The sequence below is a fragment of the Protomyctophum bolini genome (genome assembly GCF_963924005.1).
Source record: "Protomyctophum bolini genome assembly, chromosome: 20".
Lineage (NCBI taxonomy): Eukaryota > Metazoa > Chordata > Actinopteri > Myctophiformes > Myctophidae > Protomyctophum > Protomyctophum bolini.
The window spans coordinates 32,511,800-32,532,269 of NC_137881.1; the positions used below are offsets into that span (position 1 = coordinate 32,511,800).

Sequence of the window (20,470 nt, forward strand, 5' to 3'; positions counted from 1 at the left end):
AGCTCAGCCCTCTTCATATTAGATAAATACATTACACAAACAGAATTGTTATTTTTGTTATAAAAAAAAAAAAAAAAAAATCACGGAAAATCACAGAGCCCGAGGCTCGGCCCTAGCCTGGCTAATAAGCCAGACCGAATCAGCCGTTGGCAAAGAATAATTGCCCACCGGCGGTGTGGTATTAGTCTGGTTCATTAGCCAGGCTAGCTCGGCCGGGTCGGTTCGGGCAGAGATTGAGAACTCTTAATTCATTTTGAATGTAGGCAGACAGACAGACAGACAGACAGACAGACAGACAGACTAAAACATATCTTCTAAACATGGAGATAACTTTCACAGAGAGACAGAAACATTCTTCAAAATAAGACTAAAACACTCTGCTAGAGGTTGCAGCCACAGTGCTCACATTTATTTTTTAAAACAAATCAGTGTAAATTAAATAAAGTTAATGAAAAACATATTGATTACCCGATGGTCGCAAAGTCCTCTATATGAATTAGACCATTCTTTCAACGTCCGCCAAAATAATCATATTTTAACTGGGGACCCCCCAAAAATAATCTAGTTAAACTGGGGACCCCCAAAAATAATCAAATTGCACTGGGGACCCCCACAACAAAAACAGTGTGTACTGTTGAATGAGAACACAATGTTCTGACCCACAGTTTGAGAACCAGTGCATTACACTACTATTAAAGTATAACCAATCTACAGACTGACAGAGGGCTCTGTAATAACATCTACAAGATAACAGGGAATATACTGTACAATGATTGATCTGCAAATAAACGCATTGAGCGGAACACAATCTATTGATCCATTGATCATGATGGTGACACATCATTCTAACACACGCTTCATCTAGAAGGGAGAGTCTAGAATCAAATGAAGAAAACTCAGTTTTCAACTGAATATCGTCATCAGTGTTCTTAACCATGTCTACCATGTCTTACACAGCTCTGCTGTATCTCCATGGTTCCAATAAAGCCATATCCCTGGATACAGAGGTTGTGTGAACGTGGTTTGAACTGTGTGGAGGAGGGTCATTGTGTCAGAAACACTGTAGAAGGACAGAGTACCTGCCTTGTGATCCAGGTACACCCCCACTCTGGAGGAGACAGGCCCTGACACTTTAGTATCAACACTGTTGTGTATGAACGTGTAGTCTTTATCACACTGTAAAGACCAGGATTTATCATCGTCTCCAAAGTAGGTTCGTCTGTTGGTGTCTTTATAACAGACTGCTATACGAGCCCCATAACCACTCCTCTCTACTTCCCAGTAACGACGTTCAGACAGACCCTCTGTACACAACACCTGACAGGCAGTAAATCTCTCTACATGATCAGGGTAAGGTTGTTGTTGTCGTGTTAAAGTCACCTTCCTCTTCTCCTCTGACAGGGAGAGCCGTTTGTGTATTGTGTTGATGTCCAGAGACAGAGGAGAGGAATCTGTGAGAACACGACAAGAGAAAATCCAAACCTCATGAACCTCATTGTGTTTAGACTAGTTAGTCTCTCAGATCAAAGTCATTAGAGCTTTAAATGACAACACATCAGAGTGAAACGTCAACGTTCAGAAACAACATCAACATGGACTCACATTGTAAGAAGTCCTCCCTGGTCTGAGGCTCCGCTGGATGTAAAACATCAACTGCACACACTGGAGACACAAGAAAACAGTGGACGTCATCATGACGTCACACTGAAGAATGGATCTAACTCAAGTGTTTGGTCAAAAAGTTAAAGCTATTACAGCTCCATAGTATCAGGTCAGTCATTTTATGCTTGGTTTCATACAAACCAAGACCTACAAACCCGCAGCGCGTCTCAGCGTGACGCGTTGTGAGCTTGTAGGTCTGCTATTTTCAGCATGCAACCAAGTGTAAAATCAGCTATGATGACACCATAAAGGCCTGCCAAAATATAGAAATCAAAATGTGCTGTGAAAATCAACACTAATTGGTTGGCTATTAAAAAATAACAGATATACAAGCTCATAGCGCGTCACTCTGTGCCGCACAAACATACTGTACTGTCCCCCATACTACAGTATAGGCTTTAGTAGCCTATCCTTCCTAGACATACTTCCACCTGTTTATAATCCATTCAACACTTAGAAATGCACTGTACAGTAGAGGCTGCTTAGAAAAACTATAAACACATTGAAATGTCACCTTTGAGTAATATATTTTTACTTAATTCTTACATTTTACTGTCTAATCTGACAGACAGCCAACCTGTGTACCATCAGTCTGTTCTAGTTCAAACATCTCCAGTTGCCTTCTGGCTTCATCCATCCATGTTTACTATGAACAACTAGAAACACATGTAAATGTCACCTCTCTCTATCTGTGGCCAAGTTGTCTTCAGGATGTCGTCTAGTTGGTCTCTCAGACCAGACACGACATCAGTCACACCTGTGAAGGACCTCAGAGGACAGATGAGCACACTGGGTGAGACTGGAGATCCAGTGGAACTGGAGAGAGACTGGAAACTCTGGAGAGAGACAAGCAGAGAGACAAGAAAACCACTTTAGACAGATCAATAGATTAGTGCATTGATCACACTTGGTGGAGTTGAGCTGATGTCCTCGTTCACTCAGTAAAAGCACGCAGGCACGCACACACGTGAAACAAAAAACAAAACAAAACACACACACACAAAAAGACAAAAACAGAAGAAAAAACAAAAGAAAAAGAAAATCAAGTCTCCTGAATTCACAGAAAAGTTGAAAAAAGCGAAACAATAGGAACCAAGTATTTTAGACACCCTAAACGGCGAGGTCGCGTGCACACATCCGCCTCGTTGACGGCAGACTGCTGGGCGAGCGCTGGCGCTTTGGCATGGGGGGGAGGGGTCAGATCAACATGGAATGAATTATTTACTGGCCATATAAGGAGCATGTCTTGAGTGTACAGGGTTTGATGAGGTCAGAACAGGTCAGCTCCATACAGTATATGGAGATCTAAGGGTGGTAGCGGGGACATTCTCTTGAGTGTACAGGGTTTGATGAGGGCCCAGGTAGGGCCGGGCCTTCATTTTCGGGCCTGTAATGTCTAGTTAGCTTTGCTTTGCGTCCGTGAGCTCTAAATCCGAGTCACTGCCACCGTGTATGAAATCTAAAATAAATCTTCCCATGAGATCGTCTTGTGCATGTCCATTTAAAGCGTTAAGCAAGCGTTCCGATTCAAAGTTACTAGCCATCACAAACAAACAACAAGAATGATGTTGTGTTTACTGACAGCCTGAACACGTTGCTATACTTATGGGGCGGTGATCGGCTACGTGAAACTGGAGAACCATACATAGGTATGGCCAATCGAAACAGCTCTATGTAAATACGTGCAGGAATGTTCACACCCCCAAAATACGGAAAATAATCTGTAATTATAGAGACATTTTTGCAATGTAATTACAACGACTTAATGACACTAAAACGACTTTCTGATGGAATAAAAACATTCTTTAGCATTCCAACTGTGTTAATGTGGCTAAAAACGAAAAACACCAACAAAAAAAAGGTCTATTGTGACGTTTCATTAGAGCCGACTTGAAAATACTGGGAGGGGTCACATAATGAGACTGAATGAGTCTTGTGACTTGTGATTGAATTTAATTCATTGAATGTGTCTTTAACTCTCATATAATTGCAATTCAACAATGTATTTGTGTTTTTAGTATTGAACACTGGAATACAAATTATATTTATCTAGATATATCTAATAATTTTATACTTTCAAAATATTTAAAATTTGTGAAAATAGCCAATCTACAAGCTCGCCATCTGATCTTGTAGGTCTGGTGTGTCTGTAAAAAGTTTGAATGATATGATGGAGTGGAATGAAATCCTGTACTATGAAGCCCATTTGTCCTAAAGGAGTGGAAACCAAAGTGTCAAAAAGCCACGCGTGGAACCTGAATGAAAGTGATGCTGTCCTCAGTGTTGGACAGCTCCTCCAGATCAGCATGTCTCCTCTCCAGCTGCTCCAGGGTCTGTTCCAGCTGTCTCAGGAGAGCCTCAGTCTGAGACACTGCATTCTGCTGCTGATCTCGGATCAGTTCTTTAAGCTCACCACGTCTTCTCTCAATGGAGACCATCATCTCACTGAAGATCCTGTCACTGGCCTCCACTGCTGCTTCTGCAGACCTCTGCTTAACGCATGCACACACACACACACACACACACACACACACACACACACACACACACACACACACACACACACAGGCTTGACGTCGAAATTTAAAAAAGGTCTTCTAAATACTGACAGTTTTCTGAAATATACAGTATCACTCAATATGTCATGTCAAGGACTCCAAAAATGATATGTAATTGGCCGCCGACCCCCATCTAAAAGTATGTTGTTCCAGGGACTCCCCAGAAGCAAAGATTTGAGTTAAAAACGTTCTGAACGCTCTGAAAGAATAATGTTCCCATTTTGCAACACATTTTCACGATTTTTCAAAAACAGCAGACCTACAAGCTCGTATAGCGCGGCACAGGAAAGCAGCAGTCATTTTAGATTGACGTCATACTCATTTAAACCAGATTTTATACTTTGGCTATTCAAAAGCAGCAGATCTACAAGCCCATTATCACGACACTTCGTCACACGCTTTATGGGGTCCTGCGTGAAAACGTTGTGAAAACCACTGATATAAGCAACATACGTTTGTCTGAAAACTGTTAGGATTTGGAAGACATTTTTAGAATCGGCCTCTGGTTTTGATGGGTTAACCCGGCCTATAGAAATTACTGCAGCTGTTTGAAAATAGCCCTTCTACAAGTTCACAACACAATATGTGGAAACATTTTAGCAACACAGATCTTATATGTGGCGTTTCTGGCACAAAATACTTTCAAACAAGAAGAAGAACAACAACTATTATCAGAATATCAGCTCACGTTCAGGTCCTCCAAGACCTGTCTCAGGTCTTTCAGCTCCTTCTCTTTCTTCTGGATCTCCTGCTGGACTTCCTCCTGACGGCAAAAAACAGGAAGAAACAGGAAGGGACACAGTTTGACTTTAATGTCGGGATGCCAATTCTATCCAATCGAGAGAGAGAGAGAGAGAGAGAGAGAGAGAGAGAGAGAGAGAGAGAGATATACAGGGTAAAAAACAAGTGAAATTGGAGATAGTTTGGATCCACGCATCATCAAATTGTGTAACTTCCTCAAAATATAGTTTATTAATGGACATGAAATATGATTAATGGAAAGTTATCAATCCCTCCGTTCTTGAATTAGTCCTTTAGCCCATTAAAACCAGGAAAGCATCTTTGTCGTTTTAGATAACTTGGCTTTCAAGAAACCCAAGGACACTTTACAATACAGAAAAATAAACAACTAACATAAAAGCGTCCTTGGGTCTCTTGAAAGGCGGTTAAATTTAAGTATAACATTTTAGATTTTATAACAAATGTTTTTCAGAAAACTCTTTAGCATTTAGAACAGCGGTTTAGAACAAACTTGGCTCTCGTTCTCAAGCAGATCTACAAGCTCATAGCACGGCAGTTTGTGCCACGCTGCAAGCTTATTGATCATTTAAAACAAATATTTTAACACAAATGTTCTCTTCTGGGGCTCACTGGCCCAAAACATTTTCAGATGGGGGTCCATGGCGAAATAAATGTGAATTTTGGGATCCTTGGCACAAAAAAACTACTGTTTTAGAAGGCTTTGTAGAATGGGCTCCAGGTTTTAAGGGGTAATTACTTTTTATTATACAACACTCTGATTTGTACTCTGACATTGTTATTTAGTGTTGCTTCCATCTTTAAAACATTATCCATGGGATGGGTCTTCAAGTGATGGCGGTGCTACCTGTTTCAATGCCTTCTCTGCAGCAGCTGACACTATGTCATGGCCCTTGTGTTCATCCATGGTGCACAGATAGCAGATAGACTGTTGGTCTGTGCGACAGAACACCTCCATCAGCTTGTCATGACTGGAGCACATCTTCTCCTGCAGTTTGTCGGTGGCTGGGACCAGCTTGTGCTTCTTCAACACAGGAACATTGTAGTGAGGCTGGAGGTGAGTCTCACAGCAAGAGGCCAGACACACCAGACAAGACATGAGAGCTTTGCGACGTCTGGCTCCGGTGCAGAAATCACAGGACACGTCTGCTGGACCGGCGTACAGCGGAGCAGCGGAGGCAGCAGGAGACTGCTGAGCTCCTGTACTGCTCAGCTTCATCACCACCTGGAAGTAAAGAGAAGAGGAGGGGAGGTCACTCACTGAGGACAAATACAACACAGTCATTGACCTGGAAGTAAAGAGAAGAGGAGGGGAGGTCACTCACTGAGGACAAATACAACACAGTCATTGACCTGGAAGTAAAGAGAAGAGGAGGGGAGGTCACTCACTGAGGAGGACAAATACAACACAGTCATCGGTGTTGGGACAGTTACTTAAAAAAATAATAACTAGTTACAGTTACTAGTTACATCAATTCAAAAGTAATTTAGTTACTTCACTGATTACTTTTTCGTTACAAAAAAATAAAATAAAAAATCACACCTATTCCAGGCTATTCATTCATGCCTTCATTTCAGTACTGTTAGTGATAATAACACCAGGGGGGACTGGTGGTGATTTTGATGATGCTGTGTAGGCCTATCAATACTTGTTATAGCAAACAACACAAGTAGGCAAAGTAGGTACAACCAACACAACATGAGGGTTCCAGTTCCACGTGTGCAGAGGCTGAGGTAGCTCTGCTCTTATTGGTGGTGGTGGCAATACTAATTTGAGTCTGGATTTATAAACAAAGTAGGACCAAAACCAGAATTAGTAAGTTTGATTATCACACACACACACACAAACACGCAAAGTCTCTTTCAGTATCTCTCTCTCTCTCTCTCTCTCGCTCACATGTACTGTTCGCACACTGTCACACACACACACACACACACACACACACACACACACACACACACACAGCAGAGACTTCTGAGCTCCTGTACTGCTCAGTAACATTATCTTAACACTGGTTCTGAACTTTGCATTGTTTAAAGTTAGAGTTGCCTTGTTCAAGATGTAGCCTATACAGTGTAAGCATTTAGCAGACACTCTTAACCACTAGAACCATTATGTTTGCATAATATGAATGACATGCCACAAATAGGGACGCAACGGTTGAATGATTAACCAGTGACTCACAGAGTCAAAGATCAGTGTAAATTACCCTAGCAGCATAAAGTACTGCAGACAGCAAAGAAATTAAGATACCATCAAAAAATATTGCACATCGTGTTGTGAGCTTGTAGATTGGGCTGATGGAGCTATAGGTTTACAGTGGCTAAACAGACGTGTGATGTTCTATTAACAATTATTTTTTGTGGACCTCCTGAGACGGAGCAGATCAGAGGCAGGAACGTATGGACGCGCAGCTAGCCAGTCTCGGTGCTGGAGGCCCTCCAGCACCGAGACTGGCTAGCTGTGCGTCCATACCATGGGAAGTCAATAAGGAAGCCAAGGAAGGAATGAAGAGAGAATTTCAGAGCAGCCAAAACGGTCAAACAAAGTACTTAACGGCTTCTGCGCCAAATGAAAATTCTCCCACGTTTCCGTTGTCTCCTATAGCCGATATAAGCTTCTTTTGAAACATCTCACCGCCACCAAAAGGCCGCAGCACGACCTGCACGGAGGGTATGTACATCTGTATACCATGATAGCGCGTGGAATAAATGCATAGGGACCCTACGTAAAGTGAATTTCAGAAATCTTTACGGAGGGTCCCGAGAGGTAGAGTTCTCATTTTCTGCCCGAACCGGGCCGAGCCTCGGGCTCTGTGATTTTCCGTGATTTTTTTCAAGAATGTTATAATAAAAATAGCAATTCTGTTATTTGTGTAATGTGTACACATTGTGTAGGCTATATAGCCTACAAGTATGTATTTATTATGAAGAGGGCTGCGCTATGGCGATTCACTTGTGACAGGAGGAAGACGGAGGAGTGGAGGCGGGGGGCTTGGAATGGATTACTGCACCCAGGCAGAGAGAAGTGAACGGTGGGGTGGTTGTTTAATGTTTATACCGCTGGCTGGCCTCTAGTTTGCAGCGCACCAAATGAGCTTCAGTTCATATGCTAAATGTTTTATAAATGAATCGGATCATCACGCGATCGACTGCAACATGACGAAAACAGTTGCACTGAGCCATCTCGTTAAACCCGCATGGCTGCGATGAATAACCTAATCATTAGACCTAATCAACGTCATAATAGTCACCAACCGATCCATATAATTCTGTAGTGTATGATGACCACGCATTGTTACAGTCCACTGCAGGCTACAGACTATTTGATTTACAAAATGATTAGTATTATAACCGCCGTCCCCCAGTGCGGCGGCGCTCCTCGTTATATGTGCCCGATTTAAAATAACAGATCTCTAAGCTGTCGAGACACGCCATGAGCGGGTGCGTGGATGGTTTGTAAACTTTGTAGGCTATGTTTGTTCTATTGGACACCGAACGGGGTAGCCGCAATTTGCAACTCTAGATTTTTTTACAATGGGCTGAATCTAGAGTTGCAATACCCTCCATCCACTTCCTATTCATGTTTTTTGGTTTGTGATCTCCTGGCCTTAAATGACGTTAAACTCACCAACATTGCAGCTGCAGTCCAAGCTTGAATTATCCTCTTTCAATCTGCTGTCGCTTGTTTTTCATAAAAATCCCCCGTAGAGATGTTATGAGCTACTTTCTGTCCAAAATATTCCAAGAGTGACAATATCGAGCCGCCATTTAGATTTTTGCAACGTCCCTCCCTCCCTAGGGCGTCGGCCTCTTCTTTGGGTGTCTTACCTGCGCAGGTAAGATTCTATTAAACAAGCGCTCCCCCTCACGTCTTGTTTTACGGCACGTTGCAAAAATCAAAATGGCGGCTCGATATTGTCACTCTTGGAATATTTTGGACAGAAAGTAGCTCATAACATCTCTACGGGGGATTTTTATGAAAAAAAAGCGACAGCAGATTGAAAGAGGATAATTCAAGCTTGGACTGCAGCTGCAATGTGAGTTTAACGTCATTTAAGACCAGGAGATCACAAACCAAAAAACATGAATAGGAAGTGGATGGAGGGTAATGCAACTCTAGATTCAGCCCATTGTAAAAAAATCTAGAGTTGCAAATTGCGGCTACGAACGGGGACGATACTTGGAGTCTTGGACATAGCTTCACTTCAGAGGAAACTTAAGGGGAGCTACTATCACCACCACTGGAAATGGAATCCATTAGAATGATATGGAAATGGTACATTAACAGTCTAACATGAGCTACATAAATCCTTTATTTCGGCGATAAGTCCATTGAACTCCGTTCTCACTCCCACACACACAGACGCACACTGAACCACTGACGGCACGTGCTGCTGCCCGACAAAGAAAAAAAAGAACGCCACTTTAATGCATGGCCAGCGCAGCTGCTGCGTGGCCATGCATTATCGGGCTTCGGGCCCAACATTATGTTAATTTTTAGGGTCGGGCCGAGCTTCGGGCTGACCCAGTTATGGCCAGGACGGGCCGGTGTATTTAGCCAGCCCCACTAAGGTGGGCATACATAATTTGGGGTGTCAAACCCCCGAAATGCATAGAAAACTATGCTATCATCATATCAGTTCATCTATCTTCTCCTTCTTTGACCAACAGTATGCTAACGCAATTGCCCTTCCTGACACTGCCCTCTGCATTTACCAGGGCTTGGGACAGCTTGTGCAACACAGGAAATGCTTTCTCGTATGTCTTCATGTGTTTAGACACAGTGGCCAGGTCTGTTTCGTTTGGACAACATAACTTGACCAACATTGGCTTTGCAACAATGAGAGTTCCCTTTTCAGAGTTGCGTAGTCTGTTCCAGTTCTAGTAAGAGCGTGCAAAGGCTCCAACAAGGTGGAGTCTAGAAATCTCTCAGAATAGGGTACAAGGCATGATATGGCTGTCATTAGGTCTAAATTCTTCTTTGAGAATCTGTTTTCCATTTCTGAAATGGCCCTGTCGATAATAATCTTTTGAAAATAGCAAATCTACAAACTCGCAATCCGTCGCATTGTGACACATGGTGAGGTTGCAGATTGGCTATTTTCAAATACCCAAAATGTATATAGGGCTGAAGTGGGTAATGTTTTGTAATAATAATCCAAATCTACAAAGTAACTAGTAACTAAAGTTTTCAAAGTCAAAGTCAGCTTTTGAATATTTTGTCTGGATCTCTGCAAGAACCATGCTGGCTAATGTTGCAATTATTTCATTTTGAATACCCTTAGATGTGTATGTACTGTAGCATTGTTATTCATGCTCTTAGCAATAGCAGCTAGCTTATTAACCTTCGCTAAGGTGTACTCAAATTAAAAATAAAAATAAAAGACCAGAAGCAATGTCATCATGATCGTCATCAGCATCGCTGTGGTGAGTGTGGTCACGTAAGGTTTATTTTGTTCCACGGAGCCCCAACTCGTTAACACAGAGAAACTTAATAACATCTCCAATGCTTTTACCATAGTACCGGTTCTTTTCAAGTGCTGTTTTACCTACTAGCCCTGGTCCAGGGTTTACAGCGAGTCTGTCAGAGAGAGACTCGCTGTAAGCCCTGGACCAGGGCTATTTTACCTACCAGCATACTATCAACTGTCGCCCCGGTCGCCTCTCTGGACCAGGTCGCTGAAAAAAAATCACTGAAACGTATTTTCTCATTTTGTTATTATCAGGATAATAATAACTTTTGATTGGGTGGGCAGGACGCACGTTTGGGTGGGCTGTGCCCACCCCTGCCCCCCCCTAGAACCGGCCTTGTGTTTAGTACACCAACGTTTTATATTATAAATGTTTAGTATGGGTCCCCAGCATGTAGAAACTGCCGTCAGGCCGGTGTATCCGATTTGGATGAAATCAGATCAAAATGAAATTAAGTCATCAGTCGCCGTGGAAACGGCGTCTTCTGCGCAGATGTTCTAACGGCGACAGAATGCGTAGCTGTCCTCGCAAATGCCACTTTTTTTCTGTCACAATGCCAACACATACCCAATCCGTTATCCGATCCGATTCTTGGGCACTCACATTGCGATGTGGACCTTAGCCGCAGATCAGTATAAGCCTGGGACCGAGGCTACTCAGGCTAGCGCTAGCCGTATGTTTTGTTGTTATTAAAACAGGAAGACAACCCCGTCTTCCTGTGACTGTCTATCTCCATAAACGTTTGTTTCTGACGGGGTTCGAACTTTGTCCTCCGTTTGTCGGCATAAAGTTCCCCAGTCATGGAGCGTATGCCTACTACAGTGAGCCATTCTAGCCATGACAATTTGTAATCGTAATCAAATCATAAGTTTTAAAAGCAGCAATCACAACTCAAAACGAACTGGGAACTAGATCAACTTGAAATCTCATTCAGATTCACACCGATTTCCAAAACGGCTGTTTAATAAGCCTACAGATTTGTTTTTAATATCACCATCTTACCATCATCACCTATATAAGTTCACCTTATGGTAATTAATGTTATACAGGCCAGTGGCCACATAGAAATAGTAAATATGCAGGGGGCACGGTGGCACAGTTGGTAGTGCTGTCGCCTCACAGCTAGAAGGTCCTGGGTTCGATTCCCGCTGGGGACGCTGTGGGCACTGGCGGCGTGTTCCCTCCTCCGCGTCATCAGTGCCCATACCCGAGGCGGGGGTTGGCGAAAGGGCCTTTCTGTGTGGAGTTTGCATGTTCTCCCCGTGTCCCCTAGGGTAGATACCCTCACAAAAACATGCAGTAATCCTGGTCTCTAAAACTACCTCCCCCTGGCCAGCCGGGGCGCCTGATGGAGGGGGAAGGAACTGGTCGGAATAACGTGTCCCTTCCACGCGCTACGTCCGGCCGGGGAGATTCCCATCTGTCAGGTGAAAAGAAGCAGCTTGGACTCCTCATGCATAGAAGGAGGCATGAGGTCAGTCCGCTGCCCCCCCAGGTTGGCAGAGGAAGTGTAGCGCCCAGGATTACATTAGATAATTGGCACAGGGTGAAAAGAAAAACTGGGTTACAAAATCGTGGGATAAAAAAATTTGAAAAAAAAAAAGAAATAGTAAATATGATGCATGATAGGTTAAAGTAACAATTTCTTTATAACATGACCTAAATATGCCTAAAAGCCACATTACACTGACGTGACTTGGTCAGTCAATGTGCTCCAAGCGAATGGTGCTAATGTTTCAGTTTCACACAATATTCTGCCCATTTAAAGCGTCAAAATAAACGCATCAACGGATGACTGAATGAATAAATAAATAATTGTCAACATTTCACATGATTCGAACTCCTCCCAATGTCAGCAGGAGCACACCAGTCTGAAGCATAGCCAGTGTGCCATATGTACTTCATCTCTGAACAGTAAAAAAAACTCATAGAGACTCAAAACAATAGATTAACTTGAGATGTCAACACCACTGAATGACTGAGCCCCCTGGCTTATGGTACATACTTAGTTTAGACTAGTCATTGGTTAGACATGCGTTAAGGTTAGGTTTAGGTGTTCTATCCCTATTTCTATTTGGTCTTTGGCATCGTTTTTGTCTAGGATAGAGAAGACCCCACTAAAGAGTACACTATAACATGCAATGAAAAACATTTGAGAAATTGTAGCCTACAGAGTTATTTAGTTAGGAGATCAGCGGATCTCTGTAGACTATTGGATCGTTTATCAGCACCTTCCAATGGCCATACTGGCATACTCATTGGCTGAATGTGTCATTTCCAACTCTATTGTCGGCGCATGGAAACTATAGGGGCTACTAATATTATTCTCTGCCTATCGGGACGTAACTCGGACGGCGCTGAGTCGGGTCTGGTGGCCGTCGCAACGCTCGGCACGGCGACTCGCTCGGCTAGCGCCTCGCTCGGCGGTGCCTCACGTGGCTCAAGGCCACCACACACGGCGCGCCTCCGTCATTGACATCAGTGACATTATCACATACTGAAACACTGAGTATGCCAGTATAGCCATATTGGCCCTATTGGAAGGTGCTGATAACAGATAGTGTGTATATAGAATGGCGCACATGCTTCTGACTGGTGCACAGATGCTGACGGTTCAAAACTTCGAATCCCATGATGAGAGCCTTTTATAATTTATATTCATCCATCCGTTGATGCGTTTATTTTGACGCTTTAAATGGGCAGAATATTGTGTGTGAAACTGAAACATTAGCACCATTCGCTTTGATAATTTGGAGCACATTGACTGACCAAGTCACGTCAGTGTAATGTGGCTTTTAGGCATAGGCCTATTTAGGTCATGTTATAAAGAAATTGTTAATGTAACCTAACATGCATCATATTTACTATTTCTATGTGGCCTGTATAACATTAATTACCATAAGGTGAACTTATATAGGTGATGATGGTGAGATGGTGATGTTAAAAATAAAAATAAATCTGTAGGCATTTGTTTTTTCTACTTTAAAAACTTAATTATTCTATTAAATTTTTACATTTATCCCATGCTTGTTTCCCTTCTTTGTTATGGTCTGCGAGCCGGACCTTAACAAATGGGGGCTCGTTCAAACAGTTACCTGTAGTTGGTGGTTTAAAAAAATACATTTTGGTTAAAGAGCGCAGTAGTTCGTTGGCGCTAAATTGGGAAACGGCAATGGGATTTTGAGAGTTTTTTTGTTTTGTTACTAGTCAGTCACAGGATGGACAAAGCTTGCACTGGGGTAAGTATTGGCCTTTGTTAATCTCTAGCAGTATTTTGAGCTAACCCTATAGGTAAAGCGCGTTTCCCCTTGGGACTCGTGAGCATTCTAAAAAGTAGTGTGGGGAGAAAGTGGTTAGAGCTATATGCTCGGGGGCACATCTCTAGTCTTGGGGGGGTTGCCAGCTTGCTGGTCGCCTTTTCCACGCTAGCGTTTACAGTGCATAAATACCCGCCCAAGTATCCCTTGAAGACTAGTGTGCAGTGTAAGGGAAGTTTTTGGATAGGCAGGTAAGAGGGGAGGCTCAATTTACTGTCTTGAGAATCCATTTGGATGGCCAATACTCTGTCCTGGTTCCTGGGTTTTTTGTTTTGTTGTTTTTTTGTCATGGCAGAGGTTAAGGCATTTGTGGATGCTCCGTCAGAGGAAGGGTTAAATACCTTCAATAGAGATCAGCTGATAAAAATAGCTGAACATTATAACATTGATGTGAGTGATCAAAGACTAAAAACGGATATAAAAGCTATTGTTAAAGCATGTCTATATGATATGGATGTTTTGACTGCACCTCAGTCCACTGTAGCTGTAGACTCGGTGCCCGCGGGGGCCACTGGGCTAACCTTCGAGGAGCAGGTGAAGTTGAAAGAGATGGATGCTGACTTACAGATAAAATTAAAGGAAAAGGATTTGGAGATGGAGAGGTTGAGACACAAAGTTGAAATGTCTTAACTGGACGTGCGCAGGAGGCATTTGCCTCAATGTCTGCAGAAGACAGCACTGACTATGGAAAAGTTAAGGCTGCAGTACTGAAGATATATGAACGTGTACCTGAGGAATACCGCCAGAGATTTAGAACCTGGACTAGTGGTAACAAGTCCTACATGTAGTTTGCCCGTGATCTAGGGACTAATTTTAACCGTTGGTGTGCAGCATCAGAGGTAGATGACTTTCATGACTTGTGCAACTTGTTGGTGTTGGAACAATTCAAGAACTCTGTTCCAGAGACTGTGGCAAGGTACATAAGTGAGAAAAAGGTAAAGACTGTATCAGAGGCTGCTGCACTGGCAGATGATTTCATGTTGACTCATAGAGGTGGAAACTCCTACTCTTATTCAGTTACGGGCGATAGAGGAACTGATCCTGCTGGCGGGATGTATTTCTCTAACTGTTCTGGTGCAAATCTTACAGAACAGGGCCATCGTGCTGCACGTAACAATGATAATGTTTGCCACTACTGCCACAAGGAAGGCCATTGGAAAGATTCTTGTGACTTGCTCATGGCTAGGAAAAAGCACAGTGATGGCCAAGTAAAGCCGTCGGCATTAGCTGTGCCAATCTCCAGTGCTACTGTTGGTTTAATGACTAAAGTCTCGCCTCTCAGGCAAAAATCTGGTTTTGAGTCATATGTGCCATTTCTGTCAACAGGACAGGTCTCTCTGGTAGGGAGTAAGGAGAAGGTTTCAGTGAACATTTTACGGGACACAGGCTCTGCACATTCATTTGTACTTGGGTCTGTTTTGCCTTTCTCCAAGAAGACTGATACAGGCTCCTGTATTCCAGTGTTGGGCATGGGCATGTCTAAGTTCCATGTGCCTGTGCATAAATTTGTGCTTCACTCGGCGTTCTGTAAACGTGAAGTTAGGATGGGGGTGTCTTCTGCTTTTCCTATTGAGGGCATTACGCTGATTTTGGGAAATGATTTGGCCGGGGGACGTGTTTGGCCTGATCAACCAGTACAACCGGTGCAAACTAAGTTTCAGTGCCGTACTAACTACTTTGTAAGTCTGCGCCTGTGTGTGTTGGTAACACTCACAGTCAAAATTGGAGGTCTATATAAAGTTTACATTTGCCTTGACCAAAGCCATGACTAGTTCTTGTTCATGATTTTATTTTTTGCTGTGTTTTCACCACTGTCTTAAATTGCTTCAAAGGTACCTGTTGCTGAGAGGGGTGTGGGCTACAGCTTAATATGGATGTGAGCAGGGGCTAGAGGGAGGTTGGGTTCTGGGCTATTTGAAAGTAGGTCTATGACTATACTGGTATGTTTAAAAGTATACTTTCAGTAATCGGTAAACTGCAGTAATTTTGTCCAGGGTTCTTGTTGGGACCCTGTCTTGAAGGGGGGAGTGTGACGGCCCCAGGGCCTATGTCAGGGTTTGTGTGTGCTTTACTAATAGTAATCTGTCTTTCAGTGTGATGGGACCTGGTTGGAGAGTTGTGGCAATCAAGGATTGGAGGCAGCTGGCCAGTGCCTCCAATCACTATAAAAGAGCCACCTTGCCAGTGGTTCTCTTCCACCTGGGCCACACCCGAGCATGGCCACACAGAGCATATTGTTTGTTTGACTGTTCAGTTCTCAGTTTGTGGTGGCAGTTCAGTTTCCCTGCCAAGTTTTTGTTGGAAACATTTGTTCGTTCTACTTTAAACTTAATTATTCTATTTAATAAATTACATTTTTACATTTATCCCATGCTTGTTTCCCTTCTTTGTTATGGTCTGCGAGCCGGACCTTAACAGCTGCTTTTATAACCTATGATTTGATTACGATTACAAATTGTCATGCCTAGAATGGCTCACTGTAGTAGGCATACGCTCCATGACTGGGGAACTTTATGCCGACAAACGGAGGACAAAGTTCGAACCCCGTCAGAAAAAAACGTTCATTTATTTACGGTATGCATTTATTCTTTCATCGATGCGTTTATATTGACGCATTACATGGGCTGCATAGTTAATGTATGTGACACATATGTTTAATCCCCATAGTTGCATTTATAAAACGAATTGTTGTATATAGACAGTCACAGGAAGAAGGCGAGTGTCTTCCTGTTTCTCAACAACAATCACAACAACAAAATACAGGGCTAAAGGGTGTGCAACCACAACGCAATGTGAGTGTATGTCCGTCTCCCCGACGCTTCTTAATCCAAACGAGAATCAGATCGGTATGTTTTGATAAGTTGGCATTGACGAGGACAGCTACGCAGTGTGGGGTCCGTGTAGGACCACAATGGAACATCAGCAGTTACTAGGACGACGGAGACGCGATTTCAAGTTGATCTGCTTTCACGTTAATCTTTAAGCTTCAAATTTCGGGCCCGATGAGAACTCTACCGATAGGGGCTAGTTTAATGTGTGGTTGTAACTTGTAAGGTCATCTCACCTCAGCCAGCATGGTATTTGTCCTCAGGACAGGTCTAGGACTGAAGCTCTCTCTGCACTGGGGACAGCTGTAGACTCCAGTCTCCTCATACTGGTCCCAGTAACCCTCGATACAGCTGCTACAGTAACTGTGTCCACACGGTAGAGCCACTGGTTCCTTTAGAAGGTCCAGACAGATAGGACAGCAGAACTGGTCCCGGTCCAGCTCACATCCCTGTTGTTGTTCTGCCATTTTGACACACAGCCACACTCACACTGAGAGGAGAAAACACACCACTCTGGTTTACTCTGAAGAGACACTGAGAGAGTTTCATTTCTGAAGAAATCTCTGAGAGACAAAGAGGGAGGGATTTCCTGGAAGTTTGTACGACCCAGTTTGACTGGTTTTAAAGAGACAGTGCATGTGTTGCACAAACAGTATCAGCTTGTGGTTGAACATCGTAGCCTATCTGTACTACACACTACACACTCATTTCCCCGCCGTATGGAAAGTTGGAAACGCCTGGTGACACAACTTCACACAAGGTTATAAGATAATAAGGTGTATTGTTTTTGAGTTACGGAGCTACCCAGCTAGCAAGTCATCGCGCGCCGCCTGCGTGAGGCGGTCCCCGCGCGCCGCCGATCGTGTCCTCCGCCGGGCGCGTCGCACGATGTGGCCGCGTCGTTCTTGATCAGCGTGTGCCGTGCGCGCCGACGCGCGTGTAGCCGGCGCCCCGCTACTCTGCCGCGCCTCGAACGTCAGCTACCGAAGGCAGCAGCAGGACAGCGTGGAGCTGTCTTATGACACCACTCCCCCCCCCCCATATATATTGCGACCCCGCACCCCTCCTCCCCCATGCTCACCTCCCTCCCACATATTTATAGAAACATAATAAAGCAGCAAATGTATACTTAATTTTGTTTCTTTATTAGGAAAAAAAAAGTTACAATGAAATCATTTAGACAGCCATTAAACATAGGCACATAGAAAAAATATGTAAACAACCAAGTTTAGAATACAAGTGGTTGATTTTTATGTAATTTTGCTGAGAATGCACTTTAAGACCACTCTTTGAGAACCACTGGCTTCTAAAATCTATAAAACAGTAAAACACCAACTTTACTAGTGAAACCACCAGAACATGTTGGATAAGATTGTGTCCACATTTCCACACAGTTTTCAGAAAAACCTATGTTTCTATATTAGTGGTTCTCAAATTATGTTATGTCAAGGACCCCAGAAATATTATGAAATTGGCCGCTGACACCTACAGTATCTGAAAATATGTTGTTCCAGGGACTACCCAGAAGCAAAGATGAGTTAAAAACGTTTGCTCTGAAACAATATATATTCAAAGATTTGCACATTTTCAGGATAAAACTAAATAGCAGACCTACAAGCTCGTAGTGCGGTCCCTGGAACGACATATTTTCAGATTGGAGTAAATCGTTTGAACACCAATGATACAGAAACATCTAGGCTTTTCAGAAAACAGTCATACCATTTTAACACTTTAACCATAATTTTAAAAGTCGTTCACGAGCTTGCAGATTTGCTATTTTTGAAAAATCGTGAAAATGTGGCCCAAACACAGTGAACGTTTTAACTAAAATCTGTGAGGATTTAGGATGGAATCAGTTCTCAAGTTTAATTTCTTATAAACACCAAGTCTATTCTGTGTGGAGTTAGTTATGTAAGCCCGGTAATGTTGCAATAACAGTTACACAGCAATAAACAGAACACACAATCGAGATTCACCTTTTGAGCAAGAAATCGTGCAGCATACATTCAAGAGTCCATTTGGAAACCCCTATAGCGGTGGGTTTGAACCCTTTTCATGCCAAAGTTATTCAGCATTTGAGCCACGGACCACCGTTTGATGAGCTGCCTGCCGTGCCTGTCCGTTTCCTTCCTTTATGAAGCCTGACTGGTGGTGGCCGCCAGCAGAAGTTCCAGAATGCACCCTGTCCAACGTCTCCGGCTCTCAGACCCCAGGTCCCTGTCACTGAAGTCCAAGATCCCCTGGTTTTAGCCACTTTAACCATTATTTAAAAAGCTGTAAGCTGTTGAAAACGAGCTTGTAGATTTGCTAATTTTGAAACATCGTGAAAATGTGGCACAAATCTGTAAATATATATTATTTTGCAGCAAACGTTTTAACTAAAATCTGTGAGGATTTAGAAGACATATCAGTTCTCAAGTTTAAGTGCTTAAGTCTTTAAAACACCAATTCTCTTCTGAGTGGAGTCAGGAGTTTCTGAGCGTAGCAATGTGTGTATGTCCCCGTGTCTGTATGTCCGAGCACGGAAGCTGGGTGCGTTCCTTGAGGTCTGGATGTTGCGTATAGTAGAGGGTCAGGGAAACCCGACTGGTGGTAGCCTTTCCAGCAGAGGTTGCATTTGAAGTCGATAGGTCTTCCTCCAGCGAAAGTTCGTCTGAAATCACAGAATTAATTAAATAAATTATTTTCACCTTAATCATAGGCCTACCTACCATCACTGCTGTGAAATGTGGGATAACGTTTTGATGGCTGTGAGAACCACTGCCTTAACCCATTTAGACCTGAGGACGCATCTGTGTCGCCTCATAGGTTTTAAACATTATTTTAAAAGCTGTTATCTGTTGAAAAATAGCAGATCTACAAGCTCATAGTGTGGCACAGAGTGCCACAGTACTCATCATAATACACCTCAGTCATTTAAAATGTTATGATGGTAACAATGGTACACAGTTACACATTGTTGGGTGCCAATTTTCTGTCCTTGGTAAAATGAACAATTACCTTAAATTAAAGAACGATGTCTCAGCTCTGTACAGCATGTCACCTTGTCTGTAAAATGAAATCAAATTCAAGTCAAATTTCTTTCAAATGTAACAGCAAACTTGAGGCAAGAGAGCTTGTAGCATGCAACCTTAATTCAGTGGTAGAAATGTTCTTACCGTTTGTACGCCCAACAGATCCAAGTCCTGTGTCTGAAATCACAGTAACAACAAAATGGTAAACATTGTATGTAGATAAAATCAATTTGATGAAAACAGAAGATCTACAAGCACACAATGTGACCAGCTATTACTACTTACTTTAGAGACTTTAGACTGTTTAGAGACAGGAAAAGACAAAGATACAAAATTGAAATTTGTTTTCAGTAAAAAAACGTTCAGTTGTTTCAAAAAGTAATTACCGGTACTTAATTCAGTGGTTCCCACCAAATAACTGTTCAGACAGAGCAGTTTTTGTGACTCCTTTAGAGGAGACAACAGAGAGAAGAGTAAAAGAAATGGCTCAGAACGTACCTGCATGGCAATGCTCATTTTGGTCACTGCATCTGCACCTATAATAGAATAACAAAAAAAGTCTGTTTTAAACATTAGCCTACTATGTGATATTTTTTACATTTGCAAGACAGACATTTGACGAAGATTTAGCCTTGCAGACCCCACATACACACAGACCCCATGCTGTATTGATGTGGTACCATAGGAGAAGTTCTGAAACAAAGAATGACAAAAAATGTGATTTACAGCTAAATGCTGTTTATGTAGTCTACACAAGCAACGTATCAAATCTTATCTAATTCGAATAATTGTGTTTAAGGACTTATCAACACAATAAGAAGTTACAAAACGAGCCTGTTAAAATAGCATGAGTTATA

The 20,470-nt window shown here is 42.8% G+C and overlaps 1 protein-coding gene and 1 long non-coding RNA gene across 2 annotated transcripts; both read right to left on the minus strand.

The window, feature by feature from the left end:
- Positions 1-383: 383 nt before the first annotated feature.
- LOC308335338 (E3 ubiquitin/ISG15 ligase TRIM25-like) lies at positions 384-17,147 on the minus strand. The gene is made up of 8 exons (XM_080792356.1): positions 16,836-17,147; positions 5,827-6,204; positions 4,909-4,983; positions 3,918-4,151; positions 2,342-2,498; positions 1,603-1,662; positions 572-1,451; positions 384-539 (listed from the first exon to the last, which is right to left on the minus strand). The coding sequence occupies exons 1-7, from the start codon at positions 17,064-17,066 to the stop codon at positions 940-942; spliced, it is 1,647 nt and encodes a 548-aa protein (XP_080648482.1). The 5' UTR covers positions 17,067-17,147; the 3' UTR covers positions 384-539; positions 572-939.
- Positions 17,148-19,599: 2,452 nt separating this feature from the next.
- On the minus strand, positions 19,600-19,999 carry LOC308335661. The gene is made up of 3 exons (XR_013966071.1): positions 19,899-19,999; positions 19,758-19,790; positions 19,600-19,647 (listed from the first exon to the last, which is right to left on the minus strand). It is a non-coding gene; the product is annotated as an uncharacterized lncRNA (long non-coding RNA).
- Positions 20,000-20,470: the final 471 nt, after the last annotated feature.

What these genes read in the sequence shown, in the direction of transcription:
- LOC308335338 (XM_080792356.1), bottom strand. Translation starts at nt 17,066, where the DNA reads ATGGCAGAACAACAACAGGGATGTGAGCTGGACCGGGACCAGTTCTGC. An exon ending in CAGAGAAGGCATTGAAACAG is followed by an intron (nt 4,984 to 5,826) that starts GTAGCACCGCCA and finishes TTTTGCCGTCAG; the next exon opens with GAGGAAGTCCAGCAGGAGAT. An exon ending in ACAGCATCACTTTCATTCAG is followed by an intron (nt 2,499 to 3,917) that starts GTTCCACGCGTG and finishes GTCTCTCTCCAG; the next exon opens with AGTTTCCAGTCTCTCTCCAG.